Raw genomic sequence first — 19,430 nt, 5'->3', positions numbered from 1 at the left:
GGAAGGTATGAGGTGGATTGTGGGATAGAGATGGTGAAGGAGGGAAGATATGAGGTGGATTGTAGGATAGAGATGGTGAAGGAGGGAAGATATGAGGTGGATTGTGGGATAGAGATGGTGAAGGAGGGAAGATATGAGGTGGATTGTGGGATAGAGATGGTGAAGGAGGAAAGATATGAGATGGATTGTGGGATAGAGATGGTGAAGGAGGAAAGATATGAGGTGGATTGTGGGAAAGAGATGGTGAAGGAGGGAAGATATGAGGTGGATTGTGGGATAGTGATAGTGAAGGAGGGAAGATATGAGATGGATTGTGGGATAGAGATGGTGAAGGAGGGAAGATATGAGGTGGATTGTGGGAAAGAGATGGTGAAGGAGGGAAGATATGAGGTGGATTGTGGGATAGAGATGGTGAAGGAGGGAAGATATGAGATGGATTGTGGGATAGAGATGGTGAAGGAGGGAAGATATGAGATGGATTGTGGGATAGAGATGGTGAAGGAGGGAAGATATGAGGTGGATTGTGGGATAGAGATGGTGAAGGAGGGAAGATATGAGATGGATTGTGGGATAGAGATGGTGAAGGAGGGAAGATATGAGGTGGATTGTGGGATAGAGATGGTGAAGGTGAGAAGATATGAGGTGGATTGTGGGATAGAGATGGTGAAGGAGGGAAGATATGAAGTGGATTGTGGGATAGAGATGGTGAAGGTGAGAAGATATGAGGTGGATTGTGGGATAGAGATGGTGAAGGAGGGAAGATATGAGGTGGATTGTGGGATAGAGATGGTGAAGGAGGGAAGATACGAGGTGGATTGTGGGATAGAGATGGTGAAGGAGGGAAGATATGAGATGGATTGTGGGATAGAGATGGTGAAGGAGGGAAGGTATGAGGTGGATTGTGGGATAGAGATGGTGAAGGAGGGAAGATATGAGGTGGATTGTGGGATAGAGATGGTGAAGGTGAGAAGATATGAGATGGATTGTGGGATAGAGATGGTGAAGGAGGGAAGATATGAAGTGGATTGTGGGATAGAGATGGTGAAGGAGGGAAGATATGAGGTGGATTGTGGAATAGAGATGGTGAAGGAGGGAAGATATGAAGTGGATTGTGGGATAGAGATGGTGAAGGAGGGAAGATATGAAGTGGATTGTGGGATAGAGATGGTGAAGGAGGGAAGATATGAGGTGGATTGTGGGATAGAGATGGTGAAGGAGGGAAGATATGAGGTGGATTGTGGGATAGAGATGGTGAAGGAGGAAAGATATGAGATGGATTGTGGGATAGAGATGGTGAAGGAGGGAAGATACGAGGTGGATTGTGGGATAGAGATGGTGAAGGAGGGAAGATATGAGGTGGATTGTGGGATAGAGATAGTGAAGGTGAGAAGATATGAGGTGGATTGTGGGATAGAGATGGTGAAGGACGGAAGGTATGAGGTGGATTGTGGGATAGAGATGGTGAAGGTGAGAGGATATGAGGTGGATTGTGGGATAGAGATGGTGAAGGTGAGAAGGTATGAGATGGATTGTGGGATAGAGATGGTGAAGGAGGGAAGATATGAGGTGGATTGTGGGATAGAGATGGTGAAGGAGGGAAGTTATGAGATGGATTGTGGGATAGAGATGGTGAAGGTGAGAAGATACGAGGTGGATTGTGGGATAGAGATGGTGAAGGTGAGAAGATACGAGGTGGATTGTGGGATAGAGATGGTGAAGGAGGGAAGATATGAGATGGATTGTGGGATAGAGATGGTGAAGGAGGGAAGATATGAGGTGGATTGTGGGATAGAGATGGTGAAGGTGACAAGATATGAGGTGGATTGTGATTTTTAAGCAGAGATAGTGAAGCAAGAATTGTCACATAAATTCTGACCAGGGGATTGTGAGGTTAGGATGGTTGATGAGGGATGCTGGGATATATCTTTGATGTGTGGTGCTGACGGGACTTACCATGACACCCCAGAGCTCCCCCTCATCATCACAAGCTAGACTGCCCGGTGTATACATGTGGAACCATCCCTCCTTGCCGTCGCGGATTCCCAGTATGGTCTGGTGGACTTCACAGTGATCATCTTCAGCTATATTCTTCAGCACCGACTTCATCTTGCTACATCACAAATGTCATTCATGAAGCCATGAAAGTCAGCCACTAGAGTTACAATCAGGAATTTCAAACCGCTCTTGTGGAATTTTTTTGCCAAAGTCTAGATTTTCATAGATTTACATTTCAGGAAATTCATTAACAAAACTACATACATCAAAAAAAAGTTTTAAATATCAGTATTTGATTTCTTCAGCTGACAAACTGTTAAACTCATCAAAATAACAACATGAAGGATTTCAAATCTGTCACAGTAGAAGATGAAATTGGATGATACTTACGAAGCGAAAAACTCATCTGCTAGGGCACTGAGAACAGAAAGTAAACGTAGTTCCTTCATCACAATATTCTGTAGGGGGCCAACACATGAACATTCAATAATAAACAGTAATGGCTATCAGAGCTGAACCGATTTAGAAATTTCTTTTTTTTCTTATTTCTTTTTCTTTTGCAAATTGTTGGCAAAAACTGTTAATTCATGTCGAGAAAATGTAGTAGCAACAAGCATACTTGGTATTGTTTAAGCAATGGATGTCCCCTACCAACCACTGCTAAAAATATTAAGTGACCTTGACCTTGATTAAAAAAACTTGAAACTCTTAGCTTTTCCAAGGTATCATGGGATATTATGGTCCTTAAATATTGTGTGAAGTTTGACAAGAGATCCCAGAGGGATCTTGGCGCCCACCATTGAATGATCTTTATAGGTTCCATGTCAGATTGATCTTTTCTCTACTTTTCCCTTCCTCTAAGTCTTACTAATCTGTGTATTTTCATAAACAGCCCTCTATAGCTAGTACATTTCAAACAAGGGGAACCTATATATAAAATTTAAGATTTAGCGATAATGACTGTCTGTCGGCCATGTTGTTTTCGGATTGGTCCCAATATGCATAACTAGGCACCGAGGGAAACCTACATATGAAATTTGAGAAAGATACCTTCAGTACTTTCTGAGAAATAGCGATAACAAACTTCAATTGTCAATATCCAAGATGGCTGCCTGTCGGCCATGTTGTTTTTCCGATTGGTCTCAAAATGCAATATGCATAACTAGGCAACCAAGAGAAACCTACATATGAAATTTGAGAAAGATCCCTTCAGTGCTTTCTGAGAAATAGCGATAACAAACTTCAATTGTCAAAATCCAAGATGGCTGCCTGTCGGCCATGTTGTTTTCCGATTGGTCTCAAAATGCAATATGCATAACTAGGCACCAAGAGAAACCTACATATGAAATTTGAGAAAGATCCCTTCAGTGCTTTCTGAGAAATAGCGATAACAAACTTCAATTGCCAAAATCCAAGATGGCTGCCTGTCGGCCATGTTGTTTTCCGATTGGTCTCAAAATGCAATATGCATAACTAGGCAACCAAGAGAAACCTACATATGAAATTTGAGAAAGATCCCTTCAGTGCTTTCTGAGAAATAGCGATAACAAACTTCAATTGTCAAAATCCAAGATGGCTGTCAGTCGGCCATGTTGTTTTCCGATTGGTCCCAAAATGCAATATGCATAACTAGGCACCAAGGGGAAACTTACATATGAAATTTGCAGAAAGATCCATTCAGTACTTTCTCAGAAATAGTGATAACAAACTTCAATTGTCAATATCCAAGATGGCTGCCTGTCGGCCATGTTGTTATCTGATTGGTCTCAAAATGCAATACGCATAACTAGGCACCAAGGGGAACCTACATATGAAATTTCAGAAAGATCCATTCAGTACATTCTCAGAAATAGCGATAACAAACTTCAATTGTCAAAATCCAAGATGGCTGCCTGTCGGCCATGTTGTTTTCCGATTGGTCTCAAAATGCAATATGCATAAGGAGGCACCAAGGGGAACCTACATATGAAATTTGAGAAAGATCCCTTCATGTACTTTCTGAGAAATAGCGATAACAATCTTCAATTGTCAAAATCCAAGATGGCTGCCTGTCGGCCATAGTTGTTTTCAGATTGGTCTCAAAATGCAATATGCATAACTACGGCACCAAGGGAAACCTACATATGAAATTTGAGAAAGATCCCTTCAGTACTTTTTGAGAAATAGCGATAACAAACTTCAATTGCCAAAATCCAAGATGGCTGCCTGTCGGCCATGTTGTTTTCCGATTGGTCTCAAAATGCAATATGCATAACTAGGCACCAAGGGGAACCTACATATGAAATTTGAGAAAGATCCCTTCAGTACTTTCTGAAGATTAGCGATAACAAGAATTGTTTACGGACGGACGGACGGAGGGACGGACGGACGGACGTACATACGAGAGCTACCTTGTGCAAATTTTTTGTCCAAAAACATTGCGAGGATGCTCATTTGTACCGATGCTACTTGTGGGGATCACATTGAGAATTCAGACGAGAGGTACAATGTGGGGTAGCTTCAACCCCGTAATGTTATGATGGATAAGCATTACATTGTGGGGTTGTAATGAAACTCCCCACAAATATCAAAAATTAACAACCCCACGATATGTCCATCCCACAATAGAAGTTCCCCACAAGGTCTTAGACAAAACACCCCACAATGTGTCCATCAAGTAGCAATATTATATATAAGGGAGTTCCCCACAAGGTCTGAGACAAAACACCCCACAATGTGTCCATCAAGTAGCAATATTATATATAAGGGAGTTCCCCACAAGGTCTAGGACAAAACACCCCACAATGTGTCCATCAAGTTGTGAATACATACAATATAAAGGTTCCCCACAAAGTCAAGGACAAAACACCCCACAATGTGTCCATCAAGTTGCGAATGCATACAATAAAAAGTTCCCCACAAAGTCAAGGACAAAACACCCCACAATGTGTCCAAGTTGCAAAATTATATATCAGGGAGTTCCCCATAAGGTCCGAGACAAAACACCCCACAATGTGTCCATCAAGTTGCAATATTATATATAAAGGAGTTCCCCACAAGGTCTAGGACAAAACACCCCACAATGTGTCCATCAAGTTGCAATATTTATATATAAGGGAGTTCCTCACAAGGTCTAGGACAAAACACCCCACAATGTGTCCATCAATTTGTAAATGCATACAATATAGATTTCCCCACAAGGTCAGGGACGAAACACCCCTCAATGTGTCCATCAAAGCTAAATTTTCTATGACAAACAAACTCACATTGTGTCATGTCATTTTCTTTTCTTCATCATTGCAACAACCAGTCATGTAGAATTTGAGTGTTCACCATATTTCAATCTACTTATGATCATAATACCATGCAAGAAATTTACAAGAGAGATGGCTAGATATTTACATTATCAATCTTTGTCATCACATAAAGTTTAAAGAATAAACATTGTTTAGTTCATTAACACAAGAGCCAAAATGACCATGGAAACATTGAGAGATGGTTGGCACCCTAAGAAATATCACTGAGAAAACAAAATTAATACATATTGAACAATCAAAAACATTTTATTATTGAAAAAATATCAAAACACTGAACATGAGGCCAAAGGGCCTTTACAGTCATCATCAGACATCAGTAATGTATGATTGCGTGCAACTTTAAGGTCTGCACATACATTTAATATTTATCTCAACCTGAAACATGCAACAAATTGTTTTCATTTGCATCAATGTTTGGTTTGTATTAATTGAAAACATTTCAATATAATTGTGTATCTAGACATATATCATGAACTTGGGGATCTATCCAGCTGCTCTCCCATCTGAATCTTTTTGGCACTCGCACTTAACAATTTTTTAACTTTTTCTATAAATCAAAAATCCTTGGTTTTGCCAAGATATTATAAAATATCTACATAATTACCCAATTTCACTTTGGTTATATGCAAAATTCTATAATATTCCATTCAACTTTTTTCTGTGTCAAACGACCTCTTCATGTAACCCCAGGGTTACAGATGGTACCACTCCACTACTTTGTACTCTAGATCTTAACCTTTAGAACATCCCTGTTCTAGGCGATCTACCTGTAGAACATTTCTGTTCCAAGCGAGTGGTACCATCCACTTACTCGTAGAACATCCCTGTTCTAATTGTTTGATCATGGAAATGTCTTGTTTATGATCAATCAAGTTTTAAAACTTCCCAATTTATCGTGACAAGACTAAAACTATTACAGCTGAGAAGATATTTCCAAGGCCAAATATTTTTTGTAAATATTATGTCAGATTAATTACTATATATATGTATGATGTCTAATATGCATGTTGATATCAGACGTTATGTACTGTATTTTATTCAAACTTCATACTGTTTCATGTGTATATGTACATTTGTTTAATACCTTTCATATATATACTATATATACATGTATGCTGATTATCGTTTATCTGCTCATGGAATAAATCGACATTCTCCTTTTCATTGATTTTTATGGATTTACTGCAGGTACACAGGCTATACTCGGGCGTACACTCACGCTCAACCTAGAACTACTGTTTAACAGAGCAAGATTTATAAATCAGAATACTACTTTCAATTCTTACAAAAAAGTTTACATTGGCAATTCTGTGCATTATTCATCTGATCTGACTGGATCTCTTAAAACAATTTACCGATATTCATCACAAGTTTAACAGAAAATGCAAGTAATTTGCACATATCAAAATCAGAACGCTTCTTAAATCAGAACACTACATTCAAAACCTTTCAACAAAAAAAGTTTACAATTGGAATTCTATGTAAAATTCATCTTGATCTGACTGGATCTCAAACAAGAGGCTTAACTGGCCTTAAAAGCCATTTGACTATGCAATGTATATACTACTATATAATTTTAGTTGGTTATGATACTAACATATTTGACTCCTGCTGCCTTGAAAGTAGGTCAAGGTCATTCATTTGAACAAACATGCTACAGGCCAAATATCAATACCCTGGACCTTTCCATTATTGAGAAAAAGTTTCTTAAAGATTTTAACATATTTGAACCGTGTGACCTTGCAAGTAGGTCAAGGTCCTGGTACCTACTGGCCAAATCTCAGCATCCTGGGCCTTTTGGTTATTGAGAAGAACATTATCAAAGGAAATATTTACAGACGAAGCACGATGGCAAAACCCTTTGGGTCAGAAGACTTAATAACTACCAGAATACCAATATATTGTCTTTCATCAGATCGGACCTATCAGGTCTTTCATGCTAGGGGTTACTTCTTCGCTTTTTGACCATCATGTTACTAACTTTCTTTTTTATCGTGTCACGGTTTCTTTTGTAGATTACTCCATTGCTTGATTTGCTTATCTTAATCACAGTTTCAACACGTTTTTGAGATGGACATTTGTCTCTTTCAAAGTCTGTTTTGAAAAGTGTTTCCAACTCCTTTTCTTCTCCTGGTGACCATTTTTGACGCAGGACAGAAGGCTTCCTAGTTTTCCGTTTTCTTTCCGAAAACTCCGCACCACAATCATCATCATCGTCCTCCTCATCAGATTGGAATATTTCTGGCACATACTCATCGCTATCTGTAGTCTTTGCCAGAATATTAGAGATTTCTGTATTTCTCGGGCCTGCTTCTTCAACATCTGGGGAGGGAGCCTCATCCAGAGAGATCAGATCTGAGAATAGACAAACAATATCATGAAAACAATGCATTGCACCAGATGATCTGTTTTAAAAATAGAAAACCAGCTAATGTATCAAACTCTGTGACCTTGGTTTATTTACATTGTGGAAAACGTTTTTTAGCTTATTACTATTTGTTATACCAATCCAAAAGATCAATGCACAAAAAAGTTTATTAAATAATGTGGTACATGAAGTTTTACAATTTGAATGAAAACATGTCTAAATGAGAAAGCATCTGCCATGCTGTGAAGTCCATGAAGGCTGCATACATCAGCCTTCAATAAGCAAATCAGTAAAATGATAAATGTTTAGAAACATTTTCTACTTACCATCTAACTGTATATCATCCAGCTTTTTCCCTCTGTATTGTCCAACTAATCCCATATCCTGAATCAATAGAATCTTCGCAACATCAACACGTTCCAACACATCAGACGTCATACGATAATGGATTTTATGAACATCCATAGTATGACCAAGGTGATCAAGAACCCATTGCCTTTCTGCTTCACTTGTGTTTAAGGCCTGAAAGATACAAGATTTTCCTTCTGATACAAATTGTAAAAAGTTAACCAAAATATGTCATATTTAACAAATCCAGAAAACGTACAAAAGTTGGTGTGCCATCAGGCAATCCCAATGTGTTTGGAAGCAATGGGGAGTACTTCTCCATCTCCAAAAAAATATAATACCCAGGTAATATTTTGATCTTTCATTTTTCTCTTCTTTTATTATTTTGTATCGGTAACACAAGACTCATTGAACTTTTCCAGATGAGGTAAAAAGTATACTATTCTAATTCATGTAATAGGTAATTTATGTAACAGAACATCTTTAGAGCTTAGAGATGAACAATGAAGCAAGACACAAGCTCTTGTCAGCTTTGCACATATGAGCTAATAAAAATTACAATTTACATCAAAACCTACCTGTAACATAGTTGCCATGTACTTCCTCATGTTTGATGTACGTATGAGATTTGGGTATTGAAGGTCTGCACCTGATGCAATTGTTCGTATTGCATCGTAAGCTCTGTAAACACCCGCTCCTAGAATATAGATGTGAGTCACATGATAAAATATGCAGCAGCCATCATGTACGATGTTTATTCTGATAATAAACTTCATTGTCACCATTTCTAACAATTGTTAAAGAAATCACAAGTCTGTTGGAAGCTGAGTTACACTTGCAGGGATGTAGAATTTCATTTGTCTGCTAGTAGTTTCCCTGCAGGTCAAGTGATTTTTTTTTAATAAATTACTAATTTTCATTCAGGACCAACCACATTGGAACAACATTGATGTATGCCTTGTGTCATGGTAAAGTTAGTTTTTCTAATTGGTTTTTCATCAGAACATTTGGCAGGAACTTGGAAGCATCTATTTCTATAAATGTCACAAATACCAAGATGGAGAAGTACTCACCATTACTTCCAAACACATAAGGATTGCCTGATGGCACACCAACTTTCGTACGATTCTCTGGATCTGTTAAGAACTGTAATGCCTTCTTTGTGTCTTGTGGTAGAATAACTGGAACACCCTTTCCTGTCTGAAGTAAAATGAATTACATAAATAAGCATGAAATGTCAAGATAAAAGTAAAAATCAAAATCAAACCAATTTGTTCTTTTTTTTCTCTCAAACATGAACATATCTCTTTGTCCTGTGAAAAAAAAAAATCACTGATTATTTATTTCATGGCATGAAAATGTAATATGTACCTTTCCACGAATAGTGACCATATCTTGTCGGTTTAAAAGGTTCTTCTCAAATGCTGTGAGATCTCCTCGCAGTTCTTGTGACAATTCATTTTCCCCAGTTTTCCTTTTTTCATAAGAAGAAATTCTACAATTCAAAAGCAGAAAATATTTTTAAAATGAAAACTTTACAACTTTGATGGAGAACTTGTGTTTTTAGGGAAATGCGTATATCATGTGAGATTTGAATATGATTGATGTTAAAATATAAACTATATTTATTTTACAACAATTATGAAACAAGTTATCCAACTTATATTAATTACTCTTGCTGGCCCGTATATTAGTGTGCAAGGGCAGGAAACCGGAGTAACTGGAGAAAACCCGGTCGGGAAGATGACCCCAATACCTTTTCATGTCCAGTCGGGGAATCGAACCCCGGCCGCCTTGATGAAAGGCAAGTGCGCTATCCACTGCACTACCTGACCACCCTATGATTGATGTTGCTTACCAACAATACCAGTAAATAGAATTTGCTTCTAATAATTTTTAACAAGAATATAACTAACATTCCATTTTAAATTCTTGTTGAAAAATTATTTCACTTATAAGGAATACAAAATCATTCATACATATCCATCAAAGATTTACACATGATTTAACTAGCTTGAAAGACAAATTAATAGGAAAATTCGTGAAACTTACTTCATTGCTTGAACCTCATGGCAACGCCTTCTGTTGAAGAGGGTCACTCTTGCCAATGTTGCTACTGCCACTTTCCTGTAGTTGGACAAGGAACAGGTTTTCAGGTCCAGATTGAGGATTTCATGTTGCATATATTCTGCAAGTTTCCTGACATCATCTGGAATGGGTAGATTCCTGTCTCGGTTGAAGGCCCGTTCGTTCAAGATGATCCTGGCAAGTTTAGTTACACGTAGTCCCCATTCAATTTCCATCAATTTAAGAAATTCTTCTGCCTCCTTCTTTTTGCAAGCATTGCCAGCCATCAATGCCTTGGCCAATTTGGCCGATACCAATCGCTTGATATCGTGACCTAGCTTGATAGCATTGCTTGGCGATTTTAACTCTTCTTCATCAGCATCTGCTGGAAAGCAACATCTCAGTGCCCCTTTTACCACAACATCAAAGTTACTTGGTTGGAAGTATTCATCCAAATCCTTCGTGCTGTTGTCCAAATGTTGCAGAGCTAGTTTCAATTTTGCAGCCAGTCTCATCACGGAACTTGTATAATATTTCCTCATTATAGCATTCCCCTTGTTTCTCAGCATCCACTGATTCCCTAATGACACAATCAAACTGTCCTCCTTTGAAACCTTGCATACATTGTCTTCAAGCATTATTGGGAACACTTCTTTGATAAGAGCTTGGGAAGCTTCTTCAGGAAGTCTTCCAGACAGCAATCGAGACTGAACTGTCAAGGTTCCTTTTGATGCTGTCGATAGAAATGAATCGTCTGACAAGATGCACATCTTCATGTGTCGCTTGATGGAGTGAAGTGTAATCCAACCAAAACATTTTGGACAGGGTCCATATTTCTCAATATCTATGCTATTTTTCCCTTCGTCTTCAGAGCCTTCTGAATCTGAATCATCAACGTTTGATCTCCTACGAAGAAATATCTCTCCTTTCTTTTCCTTCAAAGAACGCATGTTATGTTCATGTGCACCTTTCAATCGAAGCAATGCAATTTTTATTTGTTTGGTCTTGGCATCAGAAGTTTCCAATATTTCTTTTACTGAATGTTCCTGTTTATGCTGCACTGTTGTGATATGGTGCGAAAAGTTGGCAACTATTTTTGGACAAAACGGGCAGGGGTGTTTTGCATTGTACACTCTTCTATTCTTTTTCCTCTTGCCTTTTCGGGTCGTCTGACTTTTCTGCACAAGACTAACATAAATATCTTGGTTTTTCACATCCCTTGCAATAGCACAATCCTCAGGTTCAGCATCATATTCCACAGATGACATCTTCCCTCCTTCCTCAGATTCAGAGTCATACACCACAGCTGACATAATTTTATCTGGAAGATTAATATTTAGCTGAGGGAAGATTTCTGATACTTGCGAGTCATCTGAATCAACACTTCCAACCACAACATCTTCATCCGATATAGAGATCATTTTCGCTTTCTTTCGTTTTGGACCAATGTTTTCTTCATCTGTACTGACGATGACAATTTTTGCTTTTTTCCTGTTTGGACCTTCCTCACTGTCTTCCAAATCTTGGTGGCTCTCTCTGCCTCTTACCTCACCGTCTTCCAAATCCTGGTCGCTCTCTCTGCCTCCTTCTTCAAAGTCTCCCAAATCTGTGTCCCTCTCTCTGCCTCCTTCCTCACCGTCTTCCAAATCTTGGTGGCTCTCTCTGCCTCCTTCCTCACCGTCTTCCAAATCCTGGTCGCTCTCTCTGCCTCCTTCTTCAACGTCTTCCAAATCTGTGTCCCTCTCTCTGCCTCCTTCCTCACCGTCTTCCAAATCTTGGTGGCTCTCTCTGCCTCCTTCCTCACTGTCTTCCAAATCCTGGTCGCTCTCTCTGCCTCCTTCTTCAACGTCTTCCAAATCTGTGTCCCTCTCTCTGCCTCCTTCCTCACCGTCTTCCAAATCTTGGTGGCTCTCTCTGCCTCTTACCTCACCGTCTTCCAAATCCTGGTCGCTCTCTCTGCCTCCTTCTTCAACGTCTTCCAAATCTGTGTCCCTCTCTCTGCCTCCTTCCTCACCGTCTTCCAAATCTTGGTGGCTCTCTCTGCCTCCTTCCTCACTGTCTTCCAAATCCTGGTCGCTCTCTCTGCCTCCTTCTTCAACGTCTTCCAAATCTGTGTCCCTCTCTCTGCCTCCTTCCTCACCGTCTTCCAAATCTTGGTGGCTCTCTCTGCCTCCTTCCTCACTGTCTTCCAAATCCTGGTCGCTCTCTCTGCCTCCTTCTTCAACGTCTTCCAAATCTGTGTCCCTCTCTCTGCCTCCTTCCTCACCGTCTTCCAAATCTTGGTGGCTCTCTCTGCCTCCTTCCTCACCGTCTTCCAAATCCTGGTCGCTCTCTCTGCCTCCTTCTTCAACGTCTTCCAAATCTGTGTCCCTCTCTCTGCCTCCTTCCTCACCGTCTTCCAAATCTTGGTGGCTCTCTCTGCCTCCTTCCTCACCGTCTTCCAAATCCTGGTCGCTCTCTCTGCCTCCTGCCTCATCGTCTCCCAAATCTTGGTGGCTCTCTCTGCCTCCTACTTCACCATCTCTCAAATCTTGGTGGCGCTCTCTGCCTCCTTCCTCACCGTCTTCCAAATCCTGGTCGCTCTCTCTGCCTCCTGCCTCACCGTCTTCCAAATCCTGGTCGCTCTCTCTGCCTCCTGCCTCATCATCTCCCAAATCTTGGTGGCTCTCTCTGCCTCCTTCTTCAACGTCTCCCAAATCTGTGTCCCTTTCTCTGCCTCCTGCCTCACCATCTCCCAAATCTTGGTCCCTCTCTCTGCCTCCTGCCTCACCGTCTCCCAAATCTGTGTCCCTCTCTCTGCCTCCTGCCTCACCGTCTCCCAAATCTTGGTGGCTCTCTCTGCCTCCTTCTTCAACGTCTCCCAAATCTGTGTCCCTTTCTCTGCCTCCTGCCTCACCGTCTCCCAAATCTTGGTCGCTCTCTCTGCCTCCTTCCTCACTGTCTTCCAAATCCTGGTCGCGCTCTCTGCCTTCTGCCTCACCGTCTCCCAAATCTTGGTGGCTCTCTCTGCCTTTTTCCTCATTGTCTCCCAAATCTTTGTCACTCTTCTGGCAACCTTCATCACCTTGCCTGAAGAACACAGAGATTAAACTAAACTTTTACAATTCATATAGATATATACTTTGCAGACAGCATTTCCTTTCTTTCATGTATTTTCAACAAGTATGTGTGTGATCATTGCTTTTTTAAATAGATCACCTTTGAAGATTCTTAATTAAATAAATTGATAATGCCATACAAAAAAAGGCATTTTCACATCTAGAACAAAACACATTTTTCTGTCCAATTACTGAAACATATTTGTCATAGGCCATATGGTTTGTAAGAGAAAACTTTACATCAACAATGGTCTAGATATATTTACTAAATATACATTGTTAAAATACTTCAATCTGTATCTCTCCTACACTAAATACAAAGGATGATTTGTTTTCATACAGAAGATGATTTGATGAAATCCCCTGACTGGGTAGAAAACTTAATAGTTATCACATAAAATTCCTTACCTCAATGCCCACTGGATGTCTTCCAAAAACAATTTTAGCGTCTCTGGTCGCTTCTTCATATATCCTGTGTGTCAAAAACAGGATTTAGTAGAGTGTATTATAAGCTTACTTTTTGAATAAGTATTAAAATACTGCACTAGAGTCTAAACTGGATAGACCTACATTACAGTAAAACCCCCACATGCTTGAACCTGGTTTACTCGAATACCCTCCTTTGTCAAGTTTGTTTGGTCCAGACCAAGTTCGTACATACACTATGTATTCCTCATACTATTGGTCAGATACCCACAAGTTCAATAAGTGGGAGTTTTACTGTACATAATATTGTCCCACATACAAGATGTCTTTTCAAGACAGAAAGAAATATACAAATATAATAATAACTGATAGAGCAGTGAATGAACTGCTTTATAATCCAGGTCAGTTAACAGAAACATTAAATATATCTTTCTACCAAAAGTCCTGTGATTGGAAAATAACCTCATTCCAAATGCAATACTTATAAGGACAATTTTTTTGTCACAACAGGTGTGTTATGGAGATGATTTGAGAAATTAAATAATATTTCAACAGTGTATACAATAATACATTTTCAAGAGATTCAAATTGGAAAACAAAGTATATAATATATATAGTATAACATATAATTCACCTTTTAAAGAAACCAAAAGCAAAAGCTTAACAATGGAGCAAACTATTAGGGCTGGGACGATACAGTGATTGCACGATCCGATACGTATCACGATACTTTATTTAGGGTATTGTCAACGGAATGAACAACTTCAATGTGTGAATTTTTTTTTCAAATTCTATTTATTTGTTAAACAGAAAGTTCGACAAGTAACAAAACCATTCTAAACAGTACTTTCAACCTCTTGCCATAGGCTCAATCATTTGAGTATTGTATGAACTGACTAGCGAACTGAGGAAACATAAAAATGCATTGCATCTTGACTAGCAGAATAAAACAAAATTTCAACATATCTGGACTTGAAGAATAAAACATTAACTAATATGTAATACATGATGTAATACATGGAGATTTATATTGTCACAGATTCAAATTAAACACTTCCAGTTTCTTTATTTAGAGATTCTTTTTTTAGGAAAATAAGCCTGTCCACAGTGTCAGGAGTTGCATATCGTTTTTGTTTTGTCAGTCTTCCTGATGCCACTGCCATCTTTGTCTTTGTAAACAGGATGACCGAACGTTTTCCACACGGACGATTTTGTGCCTTGCGGCGTAACTAGCTCATCCCAGTCGTCCATTTATAAACACATTTAGTCTAGCAATGGTTTTGTAATCTACTATTTGATTGGCTAACCATGAAAGTCATCATGAAACGAACATCATGAAACGAACAATCAAACGCTTCCTAACATAGTGCCCCATTCCCGGAAACGAGACTCGCAAGTACTTTCACTTTCAGAATTTTCAATCTTTCGATGTTTGTTTACAATTATTTTAATTTAAAAGCTTTGTTTAATGGATTTCAAATGATAATATGAAGCAATGCTTTTTGTTTTTTCACAAAAATATAGTGGATCGATACTGTATCGTAATTTGCTTCTTTGGATCGATACTTGTATCATGTTGAAGTGTACCGCGATTCACCGATGCATTGGTGTATCGTCCCAGTCCTATAAACTATGCAACAACAACAACAAGCAAAGCAACAACATGAATTATGTCACTCAGTGAGACATTAACGCTGCTCACCACAGGCTTAGTTTGTGGTGCAAGGGTGATATATATAAAGTACACATATAATTAAGAATATTTCCAAAACTTTGTGCTGAACCCTACTCTTACAAGTATTTGTGAAGAAATAAAATCAACATATGAGTAATTAATAATGACTCGATTTTGTGCTTATAATTGAACATAACTAAGTAGAGTGGGAAAATCCAAATTCCAAATTCTACTTGCACCATAAAATATGCACAAGAAAATATATAATGATACACTTCATATGAAACTATTAAATATTTCATACTTCTCATTAAATATATTATTTACAATCCATAATAAAAAGAAAATGTACATATATTTAATTGTAGTGATGTTTTGCAATATTTTCTTTCTTTTTGTTAATTCCTGAAATCAGGGTCTGGACTCCTCTCAGATTATTAATCACACTAATTGTACTTCCTACTGTCGACACCTACCTTGATGAATCAAACAATGGTTGTTTTTAAGGATTAACTTTCTATTTTGTTTAGGTTATTGGGGGATAACTACAATGGAAAACGGGTAAATTATACATAATTTAATTTTGCCTATTCCCGCAATGTTAAACTTTTTCAGGTTATATTGCATAACCTCAAAAATCAGACAACGCAAAAAGTGATGACGTCATATACCGCCATGTTTGGCGCGGTATTTTGTAATCAAACTTCTGATTGGTTGAAATTTGTTTGCTGTGAAATTTATGCACACGGTTGTGTATTTTGCAAAACCATTCGATTTTTGTTATAATTAATACGAAATAATTGTATAAGACTTATGTCTTATATACGTATCTTCGGAAATGAAATTATAATTCCGCCGGTTATTGAATTTACCCGTTTTCCATTGTAGTTATCCCCCGATAACCTAAACAAAATAGAAAGTTAATCCTTATACTTACAGTGTCTTTCTGTGAAATGTTCATAACTATTGTGTTCATTATAGTCAAATCTTCAGACACAGATTTCATTTCAAAACTAATAAACGTGGGAATGTTTCAATAAATGTAACAGCATGAAATTTGCAAGCTCCGCCTACGTTAATTGTTGGTGACATCACACAACTGTGTTTCAAACTGTAGGATTTGCATAGCTCCACCCACATGAATTGTTGTCGTCGTCATAGAAATTTGTCACGTGTTTGACTACAGTTATGCAGTGATAATGATAGTCTGTTGAGTAATGGTTATCGAGTGAATGTCAGTGTAGACTGTAAATATTTACAGATAACAAATGCACTTCTTTGGCCTTTGATATACAGTACCAGCAAGTAAACTCTTTCTATCACTATTTCATACTTCAGCTACAGTTACTATTTTCATCAATTTAAAGGTCTAAAAAGATCTCAAAGGAACACAACACCCTCCCCCCTTATTTACAACATGGAAAAAATAGATTTAAACTAGCAAGTTGATTTTAATATATTTTTTAGAACATATTTCTACCTTACAGTCATTATGCATTATGGTAAAGTCCTAATTTAATGGAATTCGGGAAATCAAGCATGAACTTTTTTATGTTTAGATTCCACGCTTAACAAACACAAATGCAACAAAACATTGTAACCCTGAACTTGATCAGAATGTTATTATTACTCATTGCTGGTGCTTTCCGTTTTTCAACGTTTTCCTTAATAACTTCCTCAAGCTCCCTTTCAGCATCACGAAGTGTAAACCTAGGTACAAATATTTAATATGCATAAACACAATTTTTGTGCATCTAAAAGATGCATGTGGTACAACTTGTTTATAATAATTTGACAGAAAAATATCTGAAATTTGTTTTTGTACAAAACAGCTATTACTGAAAGCAAACAAACATGCAAAATAGGTGCTAATACCACTTTTCAATATGGCATGCTACATATATATGAATATCAGACAGTTCAAAAATTGAATACTAAGTAAAAAGTCTCTTGTTAAATATTTTTGAGAGGTCTTTTAAAATACTTACCATGCATCATCACTGTGGCAGTACACCAATACTGATGATGCTGCCACCTCTACAACCTTCACAGGCCATAACACCTTGGAAGGTAGTTGGGGCAGTTTTGCCCATACAAATTTCGACATGCCGCAGAGGTTTGTCTGTTCCTATGAGAAAAAAAAATTCGGATTAAATGAGCTCACTCAATTATCGTCATACCTGATGCGATACAAGTATAAATGTTAATGCGGCCAATACATATGCCAGGACTTGTATAAAGAAAGTTTCATCAAAAGATAGTTTCCAATAATTAACACAACATCAACCAATTATTTTGTTCATATAATTTTTATATCTTGATCATGCTTTAAATGCTTATTTTGAATTATAATTTCATTTTTTGTACACTGTTGTCTCCTTTCACTTACCATGCAATCAAAGAAAACTTGGCACATACTACATGCCATTAGGGAACAATATATGTCCTGTACGGTATTCTAACTGGATGCCAAGCCGGTTACAATACAAAATAATCTCTTCATTCACACTAGTCTCAAAAATCCTAAAGCCATAAATTTCTTTGAAGTCTCTTATTGCAGAACAAAATATGCATGACAAATTCCTGAGCAAGACATAGGACATAATACATTTCAAATCGTGCTTTGCATTACTTGATGTAAAATAAATTTCTGTAAATGCGATTTCAAACATTTTTCGTCTATTGCAAATCTGCAGACCATGAATGGAACAGTCTTGACCAATTTGTTTTCATCGAATACACCACAATAAAACACGCTATCAATATCAATAGAATTCCAAAAGAAATGACAATAACTATGCTCAAAAGGAGAATAACTGTTTCGTTGTCATCTTTCATGATTCCATGTGTAAATCATTCACTAATTTCAGTAATTTGATCGTCCGGTGAACAGGTGAATCCTAACCCGAGTCATTACATCATCAGTGCGAGACTGTTACATCGTGTTTGACCAGCTCATTTTATCGAACTATTAAAAACTTTAAGATATTAGGTAAATGCATGTGAGCAAAAAATCATTGACATATGCATTCTTACATAAAATTTAATTGGTAGTGTTTATTTGTCACATATTTGATGGCTGTTACTATTCGATAATTCCGATCTTGTCAGCCATGACAGTAACCGCCATGACATCGCTTTGCCCCTAACGCCATTCATAAAAAAATAAAAATATGAAAATCTCTCAAATGCCTTAATGTTTTCTTGCACTATGGTTTAATATTGTCTGTAGAAAATCCCGTATCTCGCTTCATTTTTACAGTTATAAATGTCGGATGTCTACCAACATGATGTTCGATTTTACAACCCCACAACAACATCCTAACAGTCAAGAGACGAAACATCTGCCGATAAGATAACAAAATACGTATTTAACGTATATAGTTAGTAACTAAGTAATATGTTTAATTATTTCATTAAGATGTCACGATCGCGAAGTGAATTTAGAACCACTTACCTTCTTCCCGCCCGTATTAAGCTATCGAAGCGGCAACATGGCTACCTTCTGTTTATGCATCTCGCTCACTTAGACGCTTCTCCAATATATGCGGAACTCCTCTAAAGCATTAATAGCACCAATACTCGGAAGTTTTGGCTCGTTCAACGGTGTTGTCCATTGGTAACTGCAATGGACATGTCCAACGTGGTCCGATTTAATCGGATAAAACCCTGTGGGGTTGCTTTTTTTTATTAATATAGCAACCCCACTATGTCATTTAGAACATATATAACACATCTGTATGTGGGGTCGACCCCATATGCTGAAACAACCCCACTTGGTCTATTTGTACAGCAAAAAGGCCCCACTTGGTACCTCTTCTAAGAGCGGACGGACGGACGGACGGACGGACGGACGGACGGACGGACGACGGACCACGGACGCAGGGCGATTTGAATAGCCCACCATCTGATGATGGTGGGCTAATAAAAATCCCCCTCAAGGAATGAAACCGCTAGAGCCTTGACAAATGATGGCGTTTAATTGGTACATACATACAAGACGGACGAAGAGGAAACCTATAGTCCCCACGGTTCGGGGACGAACAGGGACCAGTTTTACCACAGGCATAACTCACGATGTAATTAATCAGTTGATGTAAATAAAAGACTTTCCTCATCAATTCCAATTCTTACAACAATGTCCATTTATTTCAATC

General features: G+C 38.2%; 2 protein-coding genes across 2 annotated transcripts in view; both read right to left on the bottom strand.

The window, feature by feature from the left end:
* The window catches only part of LOC117337568 (C-Maf-inducing protein-like), a 94,482-nt gene that overhangs the window by 9,958 nt on the left and 65,094 nt on the right, over positions 1 to 19,430 (bottom strand). The window contains exons 12-13 of the mRNA XM_033898606.1: positions 2,386 to 2,412; positions 1,954 to 2,110 (exon numbers count right to left, since the gene is read on the bottom strand). Coding sequence (XP_033754497.1) covers positions 1,954 to 2,110; positions 2,386 to 2,412 — 184 coding nt within the window. The remainder of the gene's footprint in view (positions 1 to 1,953; positions 2,111 to 2,385; positions 2,413 to 19,430) is intronic.
* On the bottom strand, positions 5,519 to 19,142 carry LOC117337567. Its single transcript, XM_033898605.1, has 9 exons — positions 18,731 to 19,142; positions 17,262 to 17,401; positions 13,581 to 13,644; positions 10,060 to 13,143; positions 9,379 to 9,502; positions 9,081 to 9,207; positions 8,586 to 8,704; positions 7,986 to 8,181; positions 5,519 to 7,646 (listed from the first exon to the last, which is right to left on the bottom strand). Exons 2-9 carry the CDS (start codon positions 17,269 to 17,271, stop codon positions 7,231 to 7,233), a joined length of 4,140 nt encoding a protein of 1,379 aa, XP_033754496.1. The 5' UTR covers positions 17,272 to 17,401; positions 18,731 to 19,142; the 3' UTR covers positions 5,519 to 7,230.

The sequence above is a fragment of the Pecten maximus genome, chromosome 11, assembly GCF_902652985.1.
Source record: "Pecten maximus chromosome 11, xPecMax1.1, whole genome shotgun sequence".
Classification (NCBI taxonomy): Eukaryota; Metazoa; Mollusca; class Bivalvia; order Pectinida; family Pectinidae; genus Pecten; species Pecten maximus.
The sequence above is the reverse complement of the archived record's forward strand: the minus strand, read 5'-3'. Positions and strand labels throughout refer to the sequence as shown.

Bases quoted from the DNA above. Each gene is read 5' to 3' on its own strand.
- LOC117337567 (XM_033898605.1), bottom strand. The intron at 8,182-8,585 runs GTAGGTTTTGAT...TGTATCTTTCAG, and splicing joins ACATGGCAACTATGTTACAG to GCCTTAAACACAAGTGAAGC. The intron at 7,647-7,985 runs GTAAGTAGAAAA...GTCTATTCTCAG, and splicing joins GGATGATATACAGTTAGATG to ATCTGATCTCTCTGGATGAG.